Source organism: Balaenoptera musculus, chromosome 10 (genome assembly GCF_009873245.2).
Source record: "Balaenoptera musculus isolate JJ_BM4_2016_0621 chromosome 10, mBalMus1.pri.v3, whole genome shotgun sequence".
NCBI classification, from domain to species: domain Eukaryota; kingdom Metazoa; phylum Chordata; class Mammalia; order Artiodactyla; family Balaenopteridae; genus Balaenoptera; species Balaenoptera musculus.
The window spans coordinates 49959413-49975970 of record NC_045794.1 but is presented as its reverse complement, the minus strand read 5'-3'; the positions used below and the strand labels follow the sequence as shown (position 1 = coordinate 49975970).

Sequence of the window (16558 nt, the reverse complement as noted above, 5' to 3'; positions counted from 1 at the left end):
TTCAAAATAAAAATACCATATTTACTGCAGTATTAATGTATTTCTTAACCATTTAACATGTGTAAAACCATGCTACCATTTTTATTAAGTATCTTTTTAAAAAAAAAATTTAGTGAAATTTTTCACTAAAACTGAAAAATTTTTTAAAGCTCTGTGCCCCAACCCTATTCTTCCCGTATGCCCTGTGGTTTTTATTGCATGATTTTGCATATAGCACAGTGATTTTTAGGTACACATGCTGCATTACAGCAGAAACTGTACAAAAATAAATTGTAGTTGGATTAAAAACATAAATGTGAAAGCAAAAATATAATTTTTTAAAAGATACAGGAGAAAATCTTCGTTACTTCAGAATATAGGAAGAGTTAAGACAAAAACCAAACAATCTTAAAGGTAAAAGTTGATAAAATTGCGAGGCTAAAATGAAAAGCTTCTGTTCAACAAAGGCACCAAGTAAAGAAAGATATAGATTGGGAAAGATACTTATACTGCCTATAACCAACAAAGGATTAGAACATGAAAAACTCCTTTAAATTAATTTAAAAAAAAAAAGAATGAAAAAAAAGGGCAATTCACAGAACATCAGAATGGCCTCTACACATATGAGATGTTCAATCTCATTAGCAATGTGAAAAATACAAATTAACACCATACCACATCATTCTCATGAAATTGGTAAACACACAAGCACATGCACATGTGTCAATAATATTAAGTGTGGAGAAGATGTGTAGTAACTGCAACTCATAAACTACCAACTGGGGTATAAACTAGAATCCTCATTTTGGAGAGTAATTTGGCAATATTTATTAAAGATGAAGATGTGCATACCATAGAATCATGTATTGCCATTGCTAAGTTTTACCCTACAGAAACTCTTGCACATATTTACAAGAATACAACTGAAGAATACATAACGCAGCATAATTTGCAAATGGAAAATTGGAAACAAAAACCAAAACCAATATTCATTATTCCTACCAAGAAATACTACCCAAAAACTAAAATGAAAAATACTACATGTATTAACATGGATAAATCTCAAAACTGCAATGCTGAATTAAAAAATACAAGCTGCAAAAGGCTACATGTAATATAACACAAACATATTAAGATAACATAGATATGCACACACAGTACAACTATATAAAAATTTTAAGCATGCCACAAATAATATTATCCATAGATCCACGCATATATATTAAAAATATAAGTAAAGAGAATAATAATCAGTTTGTGGATGGTGGCTCCCTCTGGCAAGGGAGGGAAGGGGTTAGGATTAGGCAAACATGTACAGGGAGATTCAACTGTATCTGTAATGTTTTATTTTTTTAAACTAAGAAAAGTGTACACAGGTGTTTTGTTACAGTTTTCTTTGTATTGTTTTCTGAAATATTTAATAGGACTAATATGTTTTCTATTTAATATACAATAGTTTATATATATCTTCATATACATACACAAAATGAAATGGAGTCAAATGTACAGACTACAAATAATGTTGCAGTCAACAAAGCTGATAGATTCAGCAAACGAAAAGAAATTTCAAGCATAAAAATAGGATAAAAAATATGTACAGCAAAATGTATAAAATGCATAGCTTTAGTTTTATTTTTTAAAGAAATTTATAATTTTCTATTACCTCATATTTATCTTTTATATTTTATATTACCTCTTCCAAATCCAACAGATGAATTTGCATTAGATTTGAACAAAAAACTTACATAAGCTTTGAAGAATTTTCTTTAGAAAAACATGATTTATTTGATTATTTCCAAATTGATCAAATTATGCTTCTGATATATAGTAATGTATTCATTTTCAAGAACTATTTCCTTTTGGTAACTAACGCCTAGTAAGTAAGCCAGAAAAGTAAAAATGACTGGTTGACATCTCATAAGAAAGGAAAAGCACAAAGTACAGAAAGTAGAGATTATTACCTTTGATATTTGGGAAGATAATATAAGCAAAACAATCAATCAAAAAATCCTAAAACTGACAGAAATACTGATTTTGAGCTGATCAAGCTTTAGTATCAAATATTACATTAAACTATAGACTTGCAACCATCTAAAATTCAAGTAAATACTAATGTGCAAACATCTAGATAGCCCAGAGTAGTTATTAATCACTTTACAATAAACAGACTAAGTTTCTAAACAAAGGAGTCTATACCTTAGAGATGAAACTAAAGGTGAAATATTTCTGAATAATATTGAGCCATCTGACTGTTCCCATATAAAAAGCTATGAAGCAAATGTACCAAAATATGCTCAAGATCATTTTACTTTTGACTGAGGCCTCTGGCTGTGGCTTAATCACTGTTATTCCCCTCTGTTTCAGTGGATTACAAGGGATTTTATGACAATGCCTCACACTAGGTCACGACCGATGATTCTCAAACACTAGAACATCAATATGAAAATATTTTGATCATGTTATTATCTGAGTTCAAAAATTACTAAAGAAAATTTCATGGAGATTAAAGATCTATGGTCTTCAATCAATATCTCAAGTCCTTTAAAGATGACCCACAATCCTCCAGCATGTCTCCAGTTTAGCCTTCTCTATTTCCAATAATTTGCCAGTCTCATTAAGTCTCTAGCCCATTAGGCTGAATAGACAGCCTTGCTGCTTACTTTTCAACGAAGTAAAAGCCCCAATTTTCTTACTCTTTTGTTCCACACCTTTATCATACCCGATTCCCTTATATATTGTGGAGGATATAACCCTCCTTAAATCCAAGGCTAATAATTTTTGTTCCTAGTCTTTGGATCTAATTTCCTTCTGCCTCCTTGGAGACTTAGTCATTAACAGCCCCTATCCCCTTGTTTCTTCCTGTATCTTTTCTCTCTTTTTTCAACTTAGCATATAAGAGGGGCCAACTCTTTTCCCCATTCCCCCCATATTACCTCCCAACTCACATATTCATTTCCTCTTCTATCTACCCCCATTTTTTTGACTTGTCCCTGCAGCCAAGCTTTCCTCAACCCTCACTTGCTCTTCAACCTAGCACAACAGATCTTCCTACCTCAATGGGCTCTCAAAAAGGTTCTCACTAAGTTACCAACGGCCACCCTAACAAATCCAAAGGATCCATAATTTTATTACCATATCAATGCTTTTAAAAATAATCTGTGATTCTACCTTTTTGGATGGGAGAAATATATATATATAATATTATATATTATATCTAATAATATAATATTGTATTAATATGATAACAGTATATATTACATATAATTATATATACATATGTAACTTAACAACATTCTCTTCCTCTGTTTAAATGTTAGTATTCCACAGAGCTGCTCTCAAATTTCTTCTTCTCTCACTGTTAATACTCTCAGTGATATTGTAACTCATACCAACGATTCCAAAATTTGCATTCCGAGGCCAGTCCTCAAGTTCTTTTTTACTCATGAACAAAATAAGTATTTTCAAAGTGGGCGTACCTTTTGGTAAATGTTAGATCTTTGCCTATCAGGAACTTAGCAGAAAAGCACACCCAATAGCAATTTGTTTTCATGATTATTTTTGCTTATAAATTTTCTTATCTCCTGAAATGAGACTTAAGTAGATGTGAATTCTAAATTTACTGTAGAAAAAGTACTAGACCAGAGTTCTCTTTCTGACATTACTTGTTGTGAGGTCTTAGAGAAGTTACTCAATGCTAAACCTTTAGATTGTTCATCTTAGAAATGGAAATACATTCATTCAAAAAATATTTATTGGAGGTCTACTACATATATGCTATTCCGTATGCATTAGGTGTTAGCAAAATAGCCAAGAGCCCTATGTTCAGGGAATTCAGAGTCTAGTGGAGGAAAGAGACAGTAAATAATTAAGACGTAGTAAAATACTGTAGTAAGTGCTGTGATGCACAGGGAGCTATGAAAGCATAATAAAGGGGTCCCTATTTAGAATAAAGGAAAGCCTTTTTGAAAAAATAATATTTTAGCATATGGACAGGAGTTATTTCACGAAGAATAAGATAAAAAGCTATCTAGACTGAAGGAACAGCACGTGCTAGGGCCAGAACAACTTCGGGAGTTAGGTATGCTGGAGGAGCTGACTAAATGCAGTTGGAGTTTATGACAAAGGGAGAAGAGATGCTAGATAAGGTAGGCTGGGGCCAGACTACATAGAACCTTTAAGGTAATTAAAGATTTTATCCTAAATGCAACAAAAGCCAATGAAAAATATTTAGAAGAGATATGATCTGATTTACATTTCATGATGACCACTGGCAGTATCTCACAGGATTGTTGGGAGGTTCAAATACTCATGAAATGTTTAATAAATCAAAAACGTACATAAAGTTATGAGTACTTCAATTGTATGGTGCTAAATATTCTAATGGCATCAAGAAAGACAATTTGTACTGTGGTCTGGACAGAATAATCTTCAATGGCTCCAGAGAAGCAGGGTCAATTTTAGGACCCAAAATAAATCTGAGTCAATTTTAAGACAGTCCTCAAATGCAGAAAAGCTACTGTAAGAACTAAAAAAGCCAGGTTGTAGGTTTTTTGTTGTTGTTTGGTTGTTTTGGGGGGATGGTAGTGGGGAAAGATAGGAGAGTCTCAAAAGTTTAGTGTTTTTATACACACTAGAAGCAAATATAAGAAAGATATAAAGGGACAAATAAATGACAGAAATAGTCCTAAATACAAGGACACTTAAAAGCAGTACAGGGAAATGGGGAAATCCCAAAAGCTGGATTTAGAAAACCACAGAGCTAGTGAATGTATAGTTGTTTTTTTTTTTTTTGATTAGTACATGTTTATGCTGACAACTTTCAGATAAGCAGTTCCTTCTTAATTGCCTAATACTGACATAAATATGACGTTTATTTTTTCTAAAAAATCCTACCTTTTTCTCCTCAAAGTAGACATAATACTGTCACTCTTTTACAACTAAGAAGATACACAAAAATTTCAGCCTAATCCAATGTAGCACACTTAATCTGAGAACAACATGTGTAACTATTGTGCGTAGAATTAACAGCATAAACAATTTTGGATATTAATTCACTCTATGACTAATCCTCTCATTTAATAAAATACTGTTTAAATTACATGAGTTGCAATAGCATGAACCATTTTTAATACTAAAAGAGATATTAATAGTATCTAGTATTTTATTTATTTGTTTTTTTGATGTGGACCATTTTTAAAGTCGCTATTGAATTTGTTACAATATTGCTTCTGTTTTGTTTTGGGTTTTGGCCACAAGGCATGTGGGATCTTAGCTCCCTGACCAGGGAACGAACCCGCATCCCCTGCATTGGAAGGCAAAGTCTTAACCACTGGACCGCCAGGGAAGTCCCGTATGTAGTATTTTAAATCGTTATAAACTAGATATTTCACTGAATTTTTTTAAGTACCACAAACTAAAACTCATCAGTAAAACATAACCAAAGAAAGCTATGAAGTTCTTTCAAATAAACCATCAAATAAACCAAATAATCATCCCTTTATATCTTAATTTTTAGATCTGAAGCGTCTCCAACCTATTTTCTGCTCTGCACATTAAATTCATCAGTTGGCAAGAGCTAATTTTTATGACCTCTTTTTACATCTAAACTAAGAGACAAATAAAGAACTCAGGAAGGAGGCCAAGTAAGATTGGGAAAGTGAAAAGAAAACCCACAGAATCAGGGAAAATTCTGCAAATCATCTATCTGATAAGGAATTTGTATCCAGAATACATAAAGAACTCTTAAAACTCAATAATAAAGAACGAAATAACCAAATTGGAAAATAGGCAAAGGATCTAGACAGACATTTTGCCAGATATACAAAGGGTCATTAAGCATATATGAAAAGATGTGCAACATCATTAGCCACTATGAAAATTGAAATCAAAACCCCAATAAGATACCACTTCACATCCACCAAGATGGCTATAATCAAAAAGACAGGCAACAACAAGCACTTCAAGGATGTGGAGAAACTGGAGCCCTCATACACTGCTGGTGGCAATGGAAAATGGTGCAACTGGTTTGGAAAAGAGTCTATCAGTTCTTAAAAAGCAAACATAGAGACTTGGCAATTCCATTCCTAGGTATACACCCAAGAGAAATGAAAACTTATGTCTTGACAAAAACTTGCACACAGATGTTCATAGCAGGATTATTTGTAACAGTCAAAAATTGTGAACAACCCAAATGTCCATCAACCGATGAAGGAATAATTGAATGTGGTATATCTATACAATGGAACATTTTTTGGAAATAAAAAGAAATGAAGTACTGATACACACAACAAAATGGATGAACCTAAAAAACATGTTAAGTGAATGAAGCCAGGCACAAAAATCACATATATGATTCTATTTACATGAAATATCCAGAAGGCAAATATATAGAACAAGAAATTAGATTAGTAGCTGCCAAAAACAGGGAGATTTGGGTAGAAAAGGGGGCAGGGGAGACTGCTAATAAGTATGAGGTTTCTTTTAGGGATGATAAAAATATTCCAAAATTGATTGTGATGATGGTTGCACAACTTTGTGGACATACCCAAATCCAGTGACTTGTACACATCAAGTGGGCAAATTGTATGATATGTGAATTATATCATTATAAAGCTCTTGTATTTAAAAAAAGAAAAAAAAGGAGAGTGAAAGGGCCATAGATCTGGATGGAATTATTACGGATGACTTTACAGAGATTGGTTTTGAAGAAAGTGAAAGTCAGGGCTTAGTAAAATGTACTGGAAATAATATGAATGATGTGTAAAGTCCTATAAGGTAGGAACACGTAAAGACTTTGCAGGAAACGGGAACCACCATCTGTATCAAAGAGCTATATTAGTTAGAAATGAGACTGCTACGACTAGAATGCTAAACCAGAAAGACCTAGAAAATTCTAGAGGTTCCTCACATGGATAACTAGATGAATGTGGTGTTTTACTAATATGACAAAGCTGTCACTTCTTGATTCTAATACTTTCAAGTATTCATCCCTCAAAAAATTGCTTCCATAAATGGCTATGGCTTATCACTCATAGGCAGGCAGTACAGTTTAAAATGCAGGCTTTAGAGTTGACTGCCTAGGTCAGAATCTCCGCTCTACCACTGACTGAGTCTATTACCACGTGCACTTAACTCTGTACCTCAGTTTCTGAATCTGTAAAATGAGAACACTATCACTTATTTCATACATGCAAAAAGCTCTTAACCTTATAAAAGAGTGGTAATATTTGTAATCATAGCCACAACTACACGGTACATATAAATACTTAGCTACATCTCTCCTGAGAATCAAAAGTTTCTTCTGCTTGATATCCAAAGTTATGAAAAAACATTTTCCATCTATATCAAAGATAAATCTCTTGATTAAACTGTTAAACTTTGTCAAGCTGTTATATTGCTAAATAATATAAAGCAACCCAAATTATCAGGTCTCTTTAACCATGATCATTTAACCCGTATCATTCTTTTTTTCGTTCTTCCAGTTTTATTGAGATATAATTGACATACAGCACTATATGAGTTTAAGGTGTACAGCATAATGATTTCACTTACATGCATCATGAAATGATTACCACAATAAGTTTAGTGAACATCCATTATCTCATATAATACAAAATTGAATAGAAAAAAACTTTTTTCCTTATGATGAGAACTCTAAGGATTTACTCTAACAACTTTCATATATAACATACAGCACTGTTAATTATATTACAGTGGAATACTACTCAGCCTTAAAGAATGAAATTTTGCCATTTGCAACAACATGAATGGACGTAGAGGGTATTATGCTAAATGAAATAACTCAGGACAAAAACGTATGATTTCACATATATATGGAATCTAAAAAATGAACAAACATAACAAAACAGAAAAGAGTCATAGATACAGAGAACAAACAGGTGGTTGCTAGAGGAAAGGAAGGTGGGAGGAGGAGAGAAATAGGTGAATGAGATTAAGAGGTACAAACTTCAAGCTGCAAAATAAATGAGTCACCGGTATGAAATGTACAGCGCCAGAAATATAGTCAATAATTATGTAATACCTTTGCATAGTGATAGATCACAACTAGACTTATTTTGGTGATCATTTTGAAATGTATAGAAATATCGAATCGCTATGTTCTGCAACAGGAAGTAACACAGTGATATAGCACAATTACACTACAAAAACAACCAACCAAACAAACTCACATAAAAAGAGTGTGGTTACCAGAGGCAGGAGTGGGGGGAAGAGGAATTGGACGAAGGCAGTCAAAAGGTACCAACTTAACAGTTAGAAAATAAATACATACTAGAGATGTAATGTACAACATGATAAATATAATTATCGCCCTATCATTCCTAATCTTTTTGTTTTTTACTACAGGAACTTGATGCTCTTTTTAATTTTGTCTCTAATGCTCCCAGGTTTTAACTGGCTCTCTATACTAAGTGAAGTCAGTCAGACAAAGAAAGACAACTATCAGATGATATCACTTACATGTGGAATCTAAAAACAAGGATACAAATGAACCTATTTACAAAACAGAAACAGACTCACAGACATAGAGAACAAACTTATGGTTACCAAAGGGGAAAGTGTGTGCGTGTGTGTGTGTTTTGGGGGGTGGGGTGGGGGGATAAATTAGGAGAGTTTGTGATTAAAATATACACACCACTATATATAAAACAGATAACCAACAAGGACCTACCGTATAGCACAGGGAACCATATTCAATATCTTGTAATATCTATAATGGAAAAGAATCTAAAAAAGAATGGATATATGTATAGGTATAACTGAATCACTTTGCTGTACACCTGAAACTAACACAACATTGTAAATCAACTATACTTCAATTAAAAAAAAAAAAAAACTGCCTCTCTGAAACTCAGAATAGCCTGGTTTCAGAGCCACATTGGACTTACTTGTGAGAGCCTTTAACTTCTTTCACAAAGGAAGTCTTTTCTATGGCTACTTCTGCTAAACCATTTTCCTGAATCACGATTTTCCTGAAGCACAAGGAATTATCACACTAATATGTGGATCTTCTCAAAACTAAAAGGAGAGTGGAAGGGACAGTATTCTTAATTCCCTCCTCATGAAGAGGAAAAAGTAGTCATTACCTTCCTTTTCTTTTTGGAGAGCTATAAAGAAACCATGCAGAATCTTACCGACAGAAGCAGTATTCTAGGCATAACCAAATATAGGTGAATCCTACAGAGGTTTTCTGCCTTATATTAGAATCTGAGCTTCTTCTTTTTGAGGAGCTATTCTTGATTGTTCCCTCAGATACATCATTTTAATCTGTATCCAAAACTGAGGTCACTTACTACCAATCAGTCTTATTCTAGGTTCCTTTAGTAGTGGCTTCTGTGTAAACTGGATGATAAAGTTGAAAGGAACTACATTCCCTTTGTTTAAAGAATAGATGGTGAAAGAATCTGGAAAAACGACTTCAAAGGAATAAATATAAGATACAGAGTGTGAATTACAGTAGTAACTAAGGAAATGAAAATAAGAGGCATAAACCAGGCTGACATTACGCAGGGAAGGAAAAACTAGTAATCGCTGAAAAATTCTATATGGAGACTAAGAAGAAATAGTTTACTGCCTTATGAAATACTGTTTGAATTACATTTAAGTAGTGACAGCACAAAACATTTTTTTTAAATTTATTTATTTATTTATTTATGGCTGTGTTGGGTCTTTGTTTCTGTGCGAGGGCTTTCTCTAGTTGTGGCAAGTGGAGGCCACTCTTCATCGCGGTGCGCAGGCCTCTCACTATCGCGGCCTCTCTTGTTGCGGAGCACAGGCTCCAGACGCGCAGGCTCAGTAATTGTGGCTCATGGGCCTAGTTGCTCCGCGGCATGTGGGATCTTCCCAGGCCAGGGCTCAAACTCGTGTCCCCTGCATTGGCAGGCAGATTCTCAACCACTGCGCCACCAGGGAAGCCCCAGCACAAAACATTTTTAATACTAAGGAGATACTGGTAGGATTTAGTATTCTAAATCATTATAAGCCAGGTATTTAAATAATATTTGAAAAACCAGCTCTGAAATCATCACACACCCGTAAAATGAGGTAAATAAGAGCACTTGCTCTTATTATATGGCTGCACATGTATAAAGCATTTAGAATAGTGGCTGGAACAGAGTAAGCATTCAATAAAGGTTCACTAGTGGTGGTATTATCACCTGTGAACCACATGCAAACCAACTGATTTCTCTGAGCTCAAACTTCTCATCTATAAGAAAGGAATATAAGTACATACTTTGATCCTTATTTTGAGACTGCAACCAGATAATGCATGTAAACACCTCCACCAGTAGTTCTCAACCTTCCCTTTATCTCCCTGCCAATATATCTGATGGTGTTTCAATTCACTTTTATAATAATCATGGTTTTTTTGTAAAGTGATTCTCAAAGTGAGGAAAAGAAAAATCACTCTAAACTCATGTAATAAAACAAATATATCTAATGACTAACATGGCAAAATTGATTTTATTAGCAGTGATGTTACATGGACTGTCAGTTTTCAGGAAGATGTTAAAGAGGTATCAATATGGTTATGTACCTTCCACTGTCTTAATTCAAATGTGCTTTGACTTTGAAAATTCACAAATAGTTGGTAAACATGGAACATAAAATACCAAACTTTCACATTTGCATTTTCTGTGTTGGGCTGTTCCTATGGATTCTTAGTTGAAAAAAAGTCTTGTGTATTTGTGGTTTATTGTAAACCAAACACTTTTAAAATATGGGCAAAGTACTAAAACAAAATATCCTACAAGTTCTTCCTATCTGCTTGATATGTTGTTTCTGTAAAACTATATGAAAAAGGGCCATATGGCCTCTAACAATCGCTTATGATTACTGATAAACAATTAAAACTCCAAATCTAAATAATACACAATCCCAGTTTCTTTTGTTTAAATGTACTTTTGGATCAAAATAATATTTATTCCACATATTCAGTAAATAACCTATTAATCTTTAAACATATTTTAATTTCCAAAAGCAAGATGTTAAGATTTTCTACCATATCTAAACTGAACAGTCACAAGAAACAAGTGTGGGATAAAATGGAAGAATTCTGCTGCTAAATATAAAATAGACTCCATTTAAAGAGAAAAGAATGTCCATTTTTAAAAAAAAGTGGAACACTTTAAAATGCATCTTTAAAATAAAAGACAGCGTAGAACAATAATTTTAAAGCCTGAATTAAAGCCCCAGACTTAGGTTCAAATCTCAGATACATCAATGTGTGAACACCTCTTTGAGCCTATCCGGGTGAATTCCTATTCTGGCAAATGTGAATTAGAGCACATTCACATTCTAGTACCCTAAAATTGTGGTAATGAGTAAATAAGTTAACATATGTAAGTACTTCAACAATACCTAGTACAGTGTTTTTAAATGTAATATGATAGGTCATAGCCTGACAATTTTTTTCTTATTATACTTTCATGCAAGCAAGATTAATAACTGTCACAAAACTATTTTCCAAAAAGAACATCTAGTTAATACCTTGTACGTGCTAATAAAAAAAATGGTATGATTTAGGAAAAAATAAAGCCTGAATGTCACTAAGTAGATGAATGAAATCACTGACTAAAGCTCTGGATCTTCTGGGCCAAATAGGGTACATTAATCTTGGCTTCACTAACAACTTACAAGTGATTTTAAAACTTATGAAAACAATTAAATTAGGAAAAATTGCTTTTCTCGATTTTAAGCAACTAAAATGTGAAAAATACACTTTAATGTCCCTATTTCTGTCCTTATTTTCATCAATTTACCAACACTAAAAAACAGTTTTGCTTTCTGGTTTCATTTCCTGCAAATGATGTAATATATACCCTATTTCAGTGGTAAACACTTTGCTACAACTAAAGTTAACTGTAACAGTAATGTAAAAACTTCTCAACAAGTACACACTAAACAATTTGGAGTTCATATTGATTAATATTGTCCATTTACATTATTAACTGATTTTTTGACTTACGATTATTTTCTGTTAGTGTAAATCAAAGTTGCAAAAACATAAGGGACCATATAAAATAAAGCCTCAAGGACTTCTAAGTAAAAGAGTAGGAATGGAAGGAAAGCTCTGAAATTGAAATTAGTGTCTCTCCTATCTAAAAACCTGACTGATGTGATTCCTTGGCAGTTTATTGAGACAAAAACATCATACATATTTTAAATGACTCTAAATGCAAATTAAAGCTACTCTCCAAAATTACCTTAAACCTACTAGAGTTATTTTATTAGGGTTTATATAAAAATGACATGCAAAATTTAATTTGTAAAGTTAGCTTTGAACATACTTGAACATAAAAATTAGTGAAAATGATTGGTAGATGAATAACATTTAATAAAATGGGGAAATAAAGCAGTGATTTTGGTGATTTGTAGTCATCTGTTTATTTACTCATAATAAATCTATTTTAAAAGAAATCTCCAAAGAGAGTATTCCATAACCCACAACATGCCTTTGTACATTTGTACATTTATTCATTTAACTATCATCCCCTTCAATAGGTTCCTCCATCCCTAACATACTTACATGCAGTGAACTTTAAACAAATTTTCCTTTTATCTTATCAGGAGAAACTACCATGTATCTGAAAATTAAGTTATCTTTCATTCATCCTAAGCTAAACAGTTCTAGTTCCTTTATTCTTCCTCTATAGTTTCTAAATTCTAACAGTCTTGTTCATGGTTTTCTGAATCTCTCCTTGGAGCTGAACACAGATCAAGAAACAGCATACAAGACCACTGCTTTACTCCATCTAATGCACATCTGTGTTACTTTTATTTATTATTTATTTATTATTTTTATTTTTGGCTGTGTTGGGTCTTCGTTTCTGTGTGAGGGCTTTCTCCAGTTGCGGCGAGTGGGGGCCACTCTTCCTCGCGGTGCGCGGGCCTCTCACTATCGCGGCCTCTCCTGTTGCGGAGCAGAGGCTCCAGACGCTCAGGCTTAGTAGTTGTGGCTCACGGGCCCAGTTGCTCCGCGGCATGTGGGATCTTCCCGGACCAGGGCTCGAACCCATGTCCCCTGCCTTGGCAGGCGGATTCTCAACCACTGCGCCACCAGGGAAGCCCCCTGTGTTACTTTTATACCCAACCTTTTTAAGAGGTACAACTCTCTTGCATCAATTTTGACATTACTGTCACTATGAAGTCTAATACCAAACATATCATAAGGTTTGTTTCTCCTCATCTCAGACATGTGTAACTTATTTTCATTTCTAGAAGGTTAGCTTCCAGATAAAAATCATTCACTATTTACAAATAAACAGAAATTCATGTAGAAGCAAATTTCTATCCTTGCCCAGGTGTTAGCATTAATTACCAGAGTACTAAGAGGCAGTCCTTATCTGCAAAGTGCTCACAACCTAATTAATGAACTTTATTCCTCTGCATGCATTTCATTATAACATCAAACATTAGTATTAAAATTTCAAGAATAAACTCATGGTAAACCTACCATTTTTTCTCAATAGTCCAATCAGTCTTTCCAAGATAGTTATATACATATACCAAGACAATGTTCCATTTGCATATGGCCCATTTCAGCTATAAAATAACAAACAGGATTTGCCCAAATACCATAAATGACTAATCCAACGATTTTTTAAGAACTTAAAAAGACAAATAACTTTTTAACAAGTTTTAATGAATTCCAAAAACATGAACCCAAGTTACAACTAAATTATTAAATATCTTTACTAATTCTGTACTCATGAATACATTATCAAATTTGTACTTACGAAATTATTCTCCTTAAAACTCTGAATCAAACTTTTGTTAATTCCTTTTTTGACAGGTTTCATCTGCTAATTCCAAGAAAACTGGCTCGCATATAAACCAAATTATATAGTTTCTGCAGTATCCCAGTACCATCTTTTTCCTGCATTTTTTTTCTTTAAATAAGAGGGGAAATCAATTGTGAGGATAAAAATTTGCACATTCTGCTCTTACCTAAGTATCTGGGCCTCAGTTTCCTTTTCTTTAAAATGGAAGCACTGAAACGACTCAAATTTATGGACTTCCTGTATTTACTCTTTTAAATAGATCTTTTAAAACTTTGTAACTTTGTTAAAAAATAAAAATGCTAAACTTTAACGTTTAGTGCTCACAATACTCATATTGCTCCCATCATCCTGTAGTATCAACACCGCCAATTATTACTCAGTATATCAAAACCACAACAACATTAAAGAGAATACCCCTATAAATAATATCTATATATTAAATTGTAGATTTCTATTTTGTGGAAATCCACATTTATCTTTTTATGAGGTGGTAATAGGCAAGGTAAATTAAGAATTTTAAAGTGTTCTTTAACAAACAATAAGAAGCAAGGATTGATTTCATCTTTAACAATCCACAGGCCAAGGTAAACATAAATGTCCTAGGAAATGTCCAATTTCCCCACAGTAATACACATCTTAGGAACACTGCCATATGAACAATAATTATTAAATATTTTTTGCTGTAATGCAACAAGTATATGTTTACACCCTCAGGGATTTTTATCATATAAACATAGTATGCAGCCTAACAAAGTAGGAAAAAAGTACCAAGACTTAGACCAAAGTACTTAAATTCAAGTCCCAAGTATGCCATCTACTAGCTTACTTGAAAATGATTCTAATACCACAGCATTTTATCAGAAATGGCGGTGATAAGAAGGTAACTAAAATTTAATGTTATCTCATAAATAGAAAATCTTTTAGAATATTTCATTGAATCAGGATAAACCCCTATAATGAAATTATTCTGTCCATTTCACAGATGAAGGTACTGAGGTGCAATGATTTAAAGTAACTTTCCTCAAAGCCATACTGCAAGCTAAGTGGTGAAAAGGTAACCTAATTGGGGTCTAAATCTTATGTTCCTTCCACTAAGCCATATCGAGTAAATGAAAAAACACTCTATAAATTATATACCACTGTTATGGTGACGATGAGAAGTGAAAATAATTTTTATTATAATAAAGAAGCGCATTATCCTTCCTAATAAAGCAGAACACTTTATGTTACATATTCACATACTGAAGTTATTCTGAATACCACTTGATATGGCCCACAAATATTAAAATCTCCAAATACTTCCTTCAGTATTTTAAGTATATCCTTTCGTATTTTACAAGTTTGAACGTTAACAAGTGACTTAAGCCTCAAGTGGACTTATCTACTTTTTGCAGGCCTGCGTTATCCTTCAAACAGGAGGGAAGAGCTGCACTTCTAAGAGAAACGCTGCCGGCGTCTATCAAGCCTCCACTAAGGCACAAGACCACGTGGTACCACTCAGAAGCCTAAGGTTCCGTACTCCCCTCCCTCCTTTTGACAAGGAACTAGGAACTAAGGTTCCTTTCTCTTAAGTGGCGCCCTGACACATGCCACCTGTGTAGTACGAACCGCAAACATCCTGCAGCCGGCCTCCCGGAAGAATACGAGAATCAGAATAGGGAACTTGGATGCCGACAATGCCGGGAAAAGAAATGACTACAGAAGTAAAGAGGGTGAGATCCTGATCAGCTGCGGGACCAGGACCTGTCAAACATTAAGATACTCACACCGACGAGTGTAACCTATCGTTCGGGAAGGCCTGGGGTGGGAGCGGCACTACCAGAGGAAGAAGGACGAAGAGAACTGCACGAGCTGCCGGCGCCACCGCCGCTTCCCGCAAGCCTCTTAGCATGCCCCGGAGAGCCACGAACCCTGGCCCTCATTTCGGGTCCAATCATTGCCCCAACCTTTCGGGAGCGTCCAAAATCCTGCTGCCCGAGGCGGCCGCCGCCGGACCTGCCCGCACCTGTCACCACCGAGACACCAGCCCGCAGTTCCCGCCCAGTTCTCCACCACCCTCGGGCAACCGCAGCCACCTCAACCCCTTTCCCTCACCAGGTGTCCCCTTTCCGGAGCGAGGTTTTGAGCAGCGTCGCGATGTCAGACCGCTGGATGTCTAAATCCGCCGCTCCGCCTTCCGCCATCTTCTTCCACTAGCGATAGCGGAGGCGGCAGCGACGGCGGCGGCACGCCCCAGAGCATTGTGGGAATGGCGTCCCGCGGCCCCTCCCAGTCGGCAGGTCGAAACCAAAAGAGACGTAAGGTTGGGGGGGGGTGCACCTCCGGAGAAGCGTTGGCCCCGGGCGGAGTGAGTCCGCCGCAGTGGTCTGCTGCCCCCCATCGGCTCCCGCCCGTCCAGCAGCTCGCCTCGGCCTCCTCCGGCCCGGGACCGCCTGGTTTTAACTCTCGTCTGCGGGGCCTCGGTCCTCTCGCGCTTGAGCGGTGCCACCGCCCCGTCCATCCTTGACTTCTGCCTTCCCCTCCCTCTTTCCCACAGACGCCTGAAAATCCTTATTTGCGCATTCACTCACGCTTGAGGGTGGGGCGGGGGGCGTGGGGACGGCTAAAATATGGCAGAAAATTTTTAACAGGTCCGTGACTCGAGTGTTTTCGTTGCGAGTCGCAGACCCTAAACTCGGTGAATATGGGGCCAAACAGAGAGCAATCCGAAACCGAACGCTTAGCCGCAGTGCTCTGCCTGGGCTCTTTCTTGCGCTTGTACTCCCGCTGTAGGTGGA

At 35.5% G+C, this 16558-nt stretch overlaps 1 protein-coding gene across 7 annotated transcripts in view; it reads right to left on the bottom strand.

The window, feature by feature from the left end:
• USP15 (ubiquitin specific peptidase 15) overlaps positions 1 to 16289 on the bottom strand; it is a 120548-nt gene extending 104259 nt beyond the window's left edge. For 6 of the 7 annotated variants that reach the window (XM_036865603.1, XM_036865604.1, XM_036865607.1 and 3 more), the window contains exon 1: positions 15876 to 16289. In XM_036865603.1, coding sequence (XP_036721498.1) covers positions 15876 to 15964 — 89 coding nt within the window. In that variant the 5' untranslated portion in view covers positions 15965 to 16289. The remainder of the gene's footprint in view (positions 1 to 15875) is intronic. The other variant, XM_036865608.1, reaches the window with a different exon arrangement.
• Between the last annotated feature and the right edge of the window lie 269 nt (positions 16290 to 16558).